Source organism: Epinephelus moara, chromosome 22 (assembly GCF_006386435.1).
Source record: "Epinephelus moara isolate mb chromosome 22, YSFRI_EMoa_1.0, whole genome shotgun sequence".
Classification (NCBI taxonomy): domain Eukaryota; kingdom Metazoa; phylum Chordata; class Actinopteri; order Perciformes; family Serranidae; genus Epinephelus; species Epinephelus moara.
Window position 1 is genome coordinate 32,141,819 of NC_065527.1, and position 11,786 is coordinate 32,153,604.

At 39.4% G+C, this 11,786-nt stretch overlaps 1 protein-coding gene across 1 annotated transcript; it reads left to right on the forward strand.

The window, feature by feature from the left end:
- The first annotated feature begins 650 nt into the window (after positions 1–650).
- LOC126384339 (pro-opiomelanocortin-like) lies at positions 651–7,611 on the forward strand. Its single transcript, XM_050035352.1, has 3 exons — positions 651–743; positions 2,027–2,147; positions 6,985–7,611. The coding sequence occupies exons 2-3, from the start codon at positions 2,031–2,033 to the stop codon at positions 7,525–7,527; spliced, it is 660 nt and encodes a 219-aa protein (XP_049891309.1). The 5' UTR covers positions 651–743; positions 2,027–2,030; the 3' UTR covers positions 7,528–7,611.
- Positions 7,612–11,786: the final 4,175 nt, after the last annotated feature.

Sequence of the window (11,786 nt, forward strand, 5' to 3'; positions counted from 1 at the left end):
TAAAAAACACCCACATTTGGGGTCTAAAAAGCAGGGACAGGTCCCTAAAAGTCAACAAAATTTGGTGGCTAAAAAGCAGTGCCGGGTCCCTGAAAAACACCCACATTTGGGGGCTAAAAAGCAGCGACAAGACCTTAAAAGACATCCACACGTGGGGGCCAAAAAACTACAGGAAAAACAACAAAAGGTCCCTAATATAAAATAATTGTCCTTTGGGGAATGTCTTCTGTACAAACTCTCTAAGCAGTCTATTTAATAACTGTTTAGATATTTCAGACTGGACTAAAGTGGAGTATTGACTGACATCTCTGTCGTCTGTTTTTTTGTCAAAATGAACATGACAGCCTCAGAGCTGCTTATGTGGCTGCAGACTCGTTATTCTGGAAAGCTTAGTTTTTGGGTTAGGAGGTTTCTCATTGGAGAGTGATGATGATGAGGATGATGATGATGGTGTGTGTGGGTGGAACAGGGAGTGATATTTCATCGATTGTCCCTTTTCATGCAGCTTTGTCTGTGTTTACAAGCATGAATGAGAATGATGGGGAGATTTCAGGTAATGACGTCATCATTTTGTGTGTGTGTGTGTGTGTGTGTGTGTGTGTGTGTGTGTGTCCTTGGCTGACAGGATATAAAGTCGTGTGGTCAGTTGGACGGACAAAAGTGAAGGGAAACAACAGAAATCTGTCCAACAGCCAAACGACGAGAAAACATTAGACAGAGAGAGAGACAGACAGGACAGCGTGGTGAGTATCCTCACTTCCTGTTTATATATTGTTATTATTATTATTTACAATCTATGTTTTTGAACCTCAATTTCTTAATTTAAATTATATTTAAAAGCTGTGTTTTCTGTAATCTACTTGTTAATTAAATAAAACATCTGATACATTGAAAAATAGGATGAAGGTAAAATAAAGAAAAAATAATATAACAATAATAACAAATAACTAAATTAATAATAAAAAATAATACATAAATGCATATTGCATCAAAAAAAGTGATTACAAAAGGCAAACATAAGATAATGAACAAAAAGAAGCAAATGATGAAAACAAAAACATAAAAATGTGTGAATATATGAAATATAAAACAACCTAAAATAGAAGTAAAAACGAATATCTAAAGAAGTCAAACTTTAAAGATGAGCAAGGAATCAACATAAGTTAGAAGAAATAAGAAGGATCCAAATATAGTATAAAAGACAATAATAGATTTAAAAAGTAAAAGCTTTTTTAGAAGAGACAAAATAAACAACAGCTAGACAACTAAATTTTCTTTTGTTTCAGTGTCTGTTTGTGTTTATGTGATCTGTGACCTTTTTATTTGTACTAAGAAAACAAAGGGAACATTTAAACATGTCTTCTGTTGTGATCAAGCGAAATGATTTTTGAAAATATTATCTCACCACTATTTTTCTGGTCATTAGAAATAGCGTTGTGTATCACTGTTCTATTTCTATATACGTAACAAAATGTACATAATGTTTTTTAATGATAACAAATTTGTGATCTTAATCTATTAAAAAAAAAAAAATATTTTGTGATCATTAAAGAAAATCTTAGGTGATTAAAAATCAAATATTTCATGACATACATTTGCCGCTTTATTCCATAGTCATTTCTTTTTCTTTTTTTTTTAATAAATATTCAAATGTATAATTTTATTTAGTGTGTCTCTCTGCTGTGACTGTGTTGTAGCTGTGGGCATGTTTTGCAAATAAGGATCAATTATGTTAAAATATTTTTAAATAATTATTAGTAATTGTAGTAATTATTAGTAGAGGAATGATTTTTTTTCTGTTTATATCTTTAAAAAATTGTGATTTGTGATACTCGGCTATATTAATAAAAGTGAATTAAAAACCATTATTGGGCTTTGGAAATAAGAATTAACGTCAAATTAATTAAGATAAATTGAATCTGACTGAATGTTACGTGAATGGGAGGCTTTTATTTTGTATGTACAGTTGCACATCATAGTGATAAAAAGATAAGAATGTACGTTGCTGTTTCTGATTGGTCGGCAGGGGAATGTGTCCTGCGTGGCTTTTGGTGGCTGTGGCGGTGGTGGGCGTGGTCAGAGGAGCTGTCAGTCAGTGCTGGGAACATCCGAGCTGTCAGGAGGTCAAGTCTGAGGGCAGCATGATGGTAACTAACACACACACACACACACACACACACACACACACACACACACACACACACACACACACACACACTCACATACACACACACTGGAGGCAGATGGAAACAGCCTGGTTCTGTCCAATGGTAAGAACTACACCTATAAACACCTACAGCTCATTAATGAACATGTTGAATCTCATTAGATTAATACATGCACCTAAACTGTTCTGGACAAAAAACACCTTCCTCTTCCCAGCAGAACGTCTGTGCAGCATCTGTGGGTATCACCCTGGTTGCCTGGCAACCTCACAATTATGACAAGACTGCTAAATGCAGAGACACACATTATGACTGTTGAGCCAAAACCTTGAGTAAAAAGTTGCACAAAGCAGACAGAAGACAGAAAATGTGTTTCTTGGTAGGCACCTTAAACTAGGGCTGGTGACGATGGTAAAAATAACAATATTTTTTTCCATATAGTAAAAAATTGATATTTATCACAATGTATAATTTGATAATGATGCCAGTTTAAAGAGTGTCATTACTTACTAAAATGGGAAGAAACAAGAGGGTTCATTAGTTAAACTTAAGAATATTGTTTATTTTACATGACACAGAATAACATAGGCAGTAAACGTGCAAACACGTCTTGATTTAGAATTTATTTTGTAATCAGATAAAACTGAATAACATCTAACACCATGTCCTAACTGGATGCAACTCGAGCAAGCATCAGCGGCTAAATCAGTTTGATTGCACTGATTTCTTTGGACTGTCCTAACTGCCCGTGAGCGACATGACTTGATGCGACGCCGTTTTGAGCTGAACGTTTTTCAGACGCCCTGTTTCTATTTTTATTCTGTCACTTGTGTTGGACGCCCTGCAATGGAGGAGGAACAGCTAATTCATGAGGTTTAAATGAGAAATACAGGATACCTCCTCATTTTACTAAAAAAACCTAAATAAGTTGTCATCTGGCTGGAGAAAGATCAACAGCTAGATCAACGTTTCTGGTAAGAATTGTGGGGGGTGCAAACAAGCTAGTTTGTTTTACAGAGTGGAGATGGTGGTATGATACAATATGGGAGCTACACTCGCGATAGTATTGTTGTGAATATGAATAATGAGGAAGTACATACTCACCCGTCTTTTCTTAATGGTTACTCTGAGACCACAGCTGATGGTTTCTTTACATGACGTGTTGGAGTTCCATACTTAATGGATCAGGTTTGGATAGATAGCATCCAATATAGCGTGATAGTCTGACGCTTGCGTCCAGTTAGGACATGGAGTAAATGTAAATTTAACTTTGCAAACAAACAAACAATACAAGTTAGCTTGTTTTGTAACACATTAAATAATGGTGTGGTTGATGGTCAGTCACTGCTTCGTCTAGCACTCAGTGTATTTCCTCATAGATGAAAGTCTGCAGCCTCGTTCATCATCTACTAAACGAGGCTGCACGCCGACATTTTCAGAAGAAAATAAAACAGGCTGCAGTGAGAGTCTCTCCCGATGGAATATTTAAAAATAGTGGGTTTGTGCATTTAGTCCTTCTCAGGTAAGCACAGCTGTCCGTAGCCCACAGGAACAACACTCTACAATGTTTTTTTTTCCCTCCACGTGAGGATTAGAATAGATGCAGTTCTCATAATCCGGTTGAAATTAATATATATTTTTAAACGCTTGAAGATTTACTTGTTACTAAAAGTGTATGTCATCGAAGCAGACAACAAAAGCTAATGGAATGGTCAAAGTTGTCACATTTGAATTTAAGGNCCTTCTCAGGTAAGCGCAGCTGTCCGTAGCCCACAGGAACAACACTCTACAACGTTTTTTTTCCCTCCACGTGAGGATTAGAATAGATGCAGTTCTCATAATCCGGTTGAAATTAATACATATTTTTAAACGCTTGAAGATTTACTTGTTACTAAAAGTGTATGTCATCGAAGCAGACAACAAAAGCTAATGGAATGGTCAAAGTTGTCACATTTGAATTTAAGGTGTGTCAAATGATTTACATCGTCTACTCATGCATTGAGTAACATTACAAATAAACATTTCACCTTAAAAGTTGGTGGCAGTCAGCCCAGTGAATTAAGTTATTTTTTCTCAGACTACAGCTGCTGCAACAGGCAGCAAAACATCCTTTCATTGTAGTTGTAGTTTACTAATGGATGTAAAACTCACCACGGTATGAACAGTGGTTAAATAAATTAGTACCAGATCTGTGTGCTAGGCACCGCTACAGAGGACGGAAGAAAAATGGGGGACGGTACGGAACGGTTCTTTTGGTACCATCCATGACTTTTCACGTTGAAAATGGAAAAAAAGCGTACTACACTGAACTGAACCATATTGTACTGCTCGGTGGAAATGGGGCATCAACTAACGGCGTATTTTGCAGACCGTTTTAATCTGTGAATCATCGTTTATGACCTCCATATAATTGACATGGTGCTGGCGTTTTTGTCAACACTTTCCTCAGTTTTGGGTGAAAAAGTTTTACTTTGAGCACTTTAATGTTACAAGCTCCATGGCTGTGTAAAACAAACTGCATGTGGATTAAGAGGAGGGAACAAGTTCCTGTGGGCAGAGTGGGCCTGAAGATGCCACATTTTATGCAACTTTGTGTTGTGCTTGTTCAACTGGTTGAAAATTGATTATACTTACACTTGTGGATAATTAGCATCACTGACCCTAGTAAAACTGATTCCTACATTCTGTTTCACTGCTTTCACTGTAGGCTCTGCTCTGAAGTTAACATTGCTGTCCACTCTGTGTAGACCGTAGCCCCTTCCTCCTGCAAACAGGCAGCAACGGAGAGCAGAGAAGTCAGGCAACAGACTGACTGCCTGTTGTTGCGTTTACTGCTAATGTATGACAGGCTATAAGATCGACATAACTATCGTGATCATTTTATTGCAGAACGCGACCTTAAATGCATGACCACCAAGCTGCCCCCCATTTTATTTTTATTTTTTGGAGCAAAACTCGTCTCATTCATTAAACATGAGCAGAACAAATCTGTGTGCAAACTGTTTGCAGAGGGGAATTTATGTGTGTTTCATAAACATGTTAGTAGCTCCAATCTTTTCGTAGGTACTAAGGCGCTCGTACTGCTTGTGTAATCAAGATATTGCACATAAATGCTTGCTTGTTATTATTAGAAATTACAGTTTTATTTCATATTGTTCTCTGTTATGTTCACAATACTCAGATGCCTTTGATACATGCTCTGCAGGGCGCTTGATTTGCATACGGCTGCCACAAGGGAAACTAGAGGGAGGGGCAGGGCTTGACTCAAATGCAGTTATCAGGCAAATAACACACTTTAATGCATTTTTTGCATCAAGTTTCATGTGAAACCATTTTCATTGGTTCTTACAAAACAGGACACGGAGTCAACAGCAGCCGTTACCTCCTTCCAGGCCTTTGGTTCACCTGTCCCTGTCACACCACGACTAACAGAAGAAAATAAAATGTTTTTCTCAACCCCATTTCACCTAAAATAACTTCAGTCTTAGTGACGGAAATGTTATTCTCTCTAACTCTCTTTGTTTGCTCCATGTTCACAGCTCGACAGGATGTACGTTCAGATCCAAGTTTCTACGGCGTTCATGAATCTGGTGTAGGATTTTAGTACCAAGGTTTTTCATGTGCAAATCTACTCACAGATTTACTAACATTTCATGAATGAGACCCATTGAGATTAATAATCTCGTTTTCAAGAGTGTCCTGGCTAAAACAGGCAGCAGCACAAATAACAGTTGCAGACAATAAAGCAAATATATGACAAATTTAGAATAAAAACAAAGAACTCACAAAAACAATAAGATATAAAAGATAAAAACTCTTCTATCATTTAAAACAACAACAGGCACATGTGCCTGCTTCATTTAGAAACATTTCTAATGTGTCAAATGAGACCTACTCCTGAAGATTCAGGCAAATTTGCAAGTAATGCCAAGCTGAAGGAGCAGCATACTTGAGCGCCTTTTTTCCCAGTTCAGTTTGAACTTTAGGGACAGTTAGTAAGAATAAGTTCTGTAAGCGAAGACAGTAACATACAATACTTGTTTGTAGGGTGTGGATCTCTAGGTAGAAGGTAACAGACCAAGAAGAGCCTTATGAATAAGAATTTGATGGGGTCCCCGGTGGCTTGGGTAGAGCAGGCATCCAATATACAAAGGCAGTGTCCTTGCCACAGTGCCTGTGGGCCTGATTCCAGCCTGCAGCCCTTTACTGCATGTCACCCTGGATTGGATTGCTGGATTAGCCTGTGGAATATCACAGGTACCAACCCTGTAAATTAAAATGACTCCTGTCTGACTGCTGAGAATGGCCCAGGGGCGGGGCTAGGGGGTGGCTACTTGGGCTCAAGCCCCGGATGTTTTCTGAAAAGCCCTGAATGTGAATTTTACTTTGGAAAAAAAAAAAAGGCTTGTGAGTAACGTGAAGTACCAGAGTCCAACAGAGAGGCAGCAGCTGCGGGAAAGTAGCCTGCGTACTGTGTAGCCTGCCTGGGCCTGCCCTGAAGAAGAAGTGTTTCCTTGTTAATTATTCTCCAGGGTAACATTTTTTTTTCACGACCGTGGGTGAAAGCGGAGCACTTCCAATTGTCAGTGAACAGCTGGTGTTCACGGCCAATACCCGGATCACCACTCCATGCATTAGAGGTTTTTAGGAAGAGCACACATAGTGACAGGCTGATCCCACCAAAATGTAAGGAGGTACAGAAAGTCTTTTCTGCCTGCTGCCTTTTTAATGAGACAATGTCTTCAGTTTGTTGCTGAACAACTTTTTCATTCTCTTCTCCATTCATATATTAACAATACATCTCTGTCCTCTCCTGCAGGAATGTATCCAGCTCTGTCGCTCCGACCTCACCGCAGAGACACCTGTCATCCCAGGCGACAACCACCTCCAACCTGTTCCTCCATCAGATCTCGATTCTCTGCCTCCCCTCCCTCTTTTATCTTCCCCCTCCTCTCCTCAGGCCAAGCGCTCCTACTCCATGGAGCATTTCCGCTGGGGGAAGCCTGTTGGACGAAAGCGCCGCCCGGTCAAAGTCTACACCTCAAACGGCGTAGAAGAAGAGTCAGCCGAGCTTTTCCCCGGAGAGATGAGGAGGCGGGAGCTCACCAGCAAGCTGCTTGCAGCAGAGGAAGAGGAGAAGGCGCAGGAGGTGGCAGAAGACGAGCAGGAGCAGCTCCCGGGTGACATCCACGAAAAGAAAGACGGCGGGTACAAGATGAAGCACTTCCGCTGGGGTGGCCCGCCGGCCAGCAAACGCTACGGTGGCTTCATGAAGAGCTGGGATGAACGCAGCCAGAGGCCGCTGCTCACGCTCTTCAAAAACGTCATCAACAAAGACGGACAGCAGGAGGGAGAGCAGTGAGGGAGTAAGAAGGAGAGGGAGGAAAGAGCTTGAAGAGGAGCAGAGACATCGGCCAACAAATCCTCCAAAATAAAAACAAAATATGATGTTTGTCACTGATTTTAAAAAAAACCACCCATCTGAGTGTTTTTCTGACTCCTTTATTGGCACCTACCTGTCTCCTATAAATTACCTTTATATATACACAACTTGTTTTTTCTTTTACGTGCTTATGAGAAATCATTGCCTAAATAACATTCACAGCTTGCAACTAGCAATTATTTTCATACCAAAAAATCTTCTGATTATCGTCGCGTTAAATCTTTCAGTCTGTAAAATGAGAGAAATGTGTGAGGGTCTGTGTTCACACAGTGTTTTTCTCTGGCAGAAAATCAGTGGCAGGGCGCTGGCAAGCACTTCATAAAAAATTATGCATTGCGCTTGGGTTTTGGTTCTGTGGCAAGGTTAACATTAGCTAGGTTGCTAGCGTAATGCTACATTAACAGAAAACAGACTTCACAGTTAACAACAAGCTTACAATGGTGATAAAAGAACAACACTCACCAGCAACTTTCAGTGTCCGCCAGCCAATTTGCTCCCACACATGGGCTTCTCTGTCTTTGTTGTGACAGTAGATAATAGCTAAAGGAGGGGTGATTTTCGACTAGTAGCACTCGGAGTGCTGTCATTGGGAACAACTGGAAAAAGACACCAGCACTGAGAAAAAGAAAAGAAAAGAAAAGAAAGAAAAAAAACACTGTGTGGACGCAGGCACCTTTTTTCAAAACTCCAAGTTGACATTGTCAAATTTCGTACTATTGCGGTAAATATTCATAATGGAGCATTTTTGCTTAAATTAATGACTTTAACAAGAAATTGATTGTCAAAATATTTGCTGATTCTACCATCAGGGTGGATAGATAGTGCACAGGGTGCAGGACGTTGACACCAGAGAGCAGGGTTTGCATCTTGACTCCTGCGTGTGATCAGGTTTAGACAACAGAATCTCTTCAGTTGAGTTTAGGGGAAGATGGTAGTTTGGGTAAAAACATGATAATGTGACCTCGCTGTTGACTCAGTATCAAACCACGACCATGATACTCCCAAACCTTAAAGGCCTGAAAGCATATTTTCTCAACCAGCTTCTTGCCACGACTGAAGGCTTCCCATGAACACACACTTTTCTGCCAAAGTTAGTTTTTAACATAATAGATTTAAAAATATAATGTATCCATTTATAAAGAAATAGGCCTACTTCAGATTTGGGCTTTTATGAGCACTTAAACATAATATTAAAAAAGTTTGCTTTAGTTACTACATGTGTGTGTATATCAAGAACAGAAAAGAAAAATCAGTCTCAAAGTTTCCACATTATTTTGACTTAAAACACATTCCCTTTTAAAACAACTTGCTGTTCCAAATAAGTACTGTATAAATGTAATTTCGTGGAGACGGTGTTACAACACTAGACACCGACATTTGTCAGTGATTCATATTAACATTATCTGCTCTGCCACCTTGATGGTTAAGGTTTGGTTCAGTTCAGGCAACTAAAACTACTCAGTGGAGATCAGGAATTATTGTTTTCATGATTTAACATTTAACTGTAAGCAGGAGAAATTATTTTCATACTTTAATGACCAGTCAATACAAATCTCTGTTCTTCTGCCTGACTGTAACTCCACCCACAGGGATCGGACCAGGAATGAAAGAGAGACAGAGAGATGAACAGAAAAAGATAGAAAAATGTTTTATATATTCATTCATGTAAATAGCTATAAATAAAGTGAAAAAAACGTTATTTGCAAGCAAACACGTGAGATGTTATTTTTTTACTATCTATCTATCTTCTACGGAAGAGGATTAGGGCCACTGTGGGAAAAAAAAGTGAGTTCTTACTTTAATCTCAGAATTCTGAGATTAAAGTCAGAACTCACTTTTTTCCCACAGTGGCCCTAATCCTCTTCCGTAATCTTCTGTATCTATCTGTGTGCAACGCACAGCCCTGCTATTTATTTTATTATCATTTCTTATTTACATGTTGTGCAGCTGTATATTTTCAAACAGGGAACTTTTGAGCACTTCTGTTCTTATAGACGTGTTTGTGACATCTCAAATGTAGCTTTGACTTGCAACTGACAATGTAGCCCATTTCATAGAAAATACCGAGATATATATTGTGTATTGGCAGTCAGCCTGTAAATACTGAGATATGACTTTTTGTCCATATCCCCCAGCCCTAGTTGGCTACAGTTTAAAGATTATTTTTTTGGGCTTTTTGCCTTTAATGGACAGGACAGATTGAAATGGGGTGAGAGAGAGAGAGAGAGAGTGGGGGTTGACATGCAGCAAAGAGTTGCAAGCTGGAGTCAAGCCTGCGACCGCTGCAGCGAAGCATCGCCTCTACATGGGGTGCCGGCACTATCCACTGCGCTACCGATGCCCCGTTGGCTACAGTTTAAAAAGTGGTAAGGCAGATTTATACTTGCAGAGCCTATTTAACATCTGCGGATGGGGCATGGACAGATGAGGAATCAAAGATATCGTTTTCCAATGTTTATTCACTCCTGCAGAGGACAATATGGCACATTAATTGCCTTCTAGACACCTATTTCTGCTCCCTCAGCAATGCAAAACAGCACTGTGTCTAACTTCATTTTCTCCTTCAAGTCCAATCACATTGACATTATATACTCATTATTGTCAACGAGCAATTAAAATTCACCAAAAAACACTATTTTATTTACTGTATTGTCTTCACATTTTATTGTTTCTATTTTTCTGAAATAAAAGTAAGCTTTGTCTCCACTGAGGGAAATGGTTTTCAGCTTACAAAAATAGACAGGTGGTCTGCATCGCTGCAACGTGTAGTTACATTTTGCCGGAGGTGCACCTCAGGCTATGGGGTAGTGTACCGTGCCTACGGCTTGACCATGGAGATGTGAGTGATGGCTAACATCAGCCTGACCTTTTTTCCAGTCACTCAAGCTGGATCAAATCCTGTCCTCCCTTTTTTCTTGGGTCATCCACAGGAAGCGCCTGATATTTTTCCATCAAGCTAGCGTTATCCCTGACCCTGCAGTCATTCAAAAAACTGAGGAATTCGCCATTAAGTACGTTTACATGCACAGTTAAGTGGAGCTACATTTACAGCTTAACTAGGCCATTTAATAGTAGGGCTGCAATGATTAGTCGACTAATCGATGAGTAATCGACTACTAAAATAATCGGTGACTATTTTAGTAGTCGACTGATCAGTTTGAGTCATTTTTCATAGAAAAGCACTATAATAGTACCCCAAAATACTCTTATTGCAGCTTCGTATGTTCAAATATTGGCAGCTTTACACACTCTCCCGTGACGGTGACCTAAAACCCTTTGGCGTGAGTACGAAACAAGACATTAGATGACATAATTTTGGGGTTTGGGAGAGAGAGACCGACATTTTTCAACATTTTAACACATTTTCCGATAAAATTATTAGTCGACTAAACAAAGAAATAATCGAAAAATTAGTTGACAATGAAAATAATCGTTAGTTGCAGCCCTATTTAATAGGACTACTGTCCGTGTCCCAGCATACAAGCACGGGAGGGAACCGATTTATTGACCAAAGTGTGTCAGACTCCACTACAATAAGTGGAGACATGCCCCGTTATGGCTTGCTACTTTTGGACCTTTTCCCGGTTGACCTATTACGTCACAAACCAAACAACCATCAAACAAGTTTGCTACTGTTACCTAGCAGCAAACTGGTACCATGGTGGACAACTTTACAGCTCTGTACATTTCATCCATCCAAAAATGCACAGCTCTGGAATGATGTAGATTTTGCCACATTGTTACTGGCTTCTTCTTCTGTTACGCATTTAATGCTATTCGACTTCCGAGTCAAAGCCCTGAGTGGAAACTGTAGAGCATGCGCAGAGCGCCTTGGCCAGTTTGGGTCTGATTGACTGTATACATGCGGGAGGAATTCAGCTCCCAGTCACGTTATCTGGGTATGTTAGTTCGACTTTGAGAAATTTGATTTAGTACGATTTCAGTCAGACTAACATGTTTACATGTATTTTAAAAGTTCGATTTTAGTCAGACTAACACAATAAATCGATTTTCTCTAATGTCACGTAAATGTACTAACAGCTAAACAATATGAAGGCAGATGTGAAGCACTTTAAGAAAACGGATGAAATTCTTTTGTATAACTGTGCTGAAGCACTTTTTCTGATATATACAAATTGTGCATTGTGTTACATCAAATTCATTGGTATTCATTAGAT

Coding starts and splice junctions, on each gene's coding strand:
- LOC126384339 (XM_050035352.1), top strand. CDS start 2,031: ATGTGTCCTGCGTGGCTTTTGGTGGCTGTGGCGGTGGTGGGCGTGGTC. Junction 2,148..6,984: donor AGTCTGAGGGCAGCATGATG/GTAACTAACACA, acceptor CCTCTCCTGCAG/GAATGTATCCAGCTCTGTCG.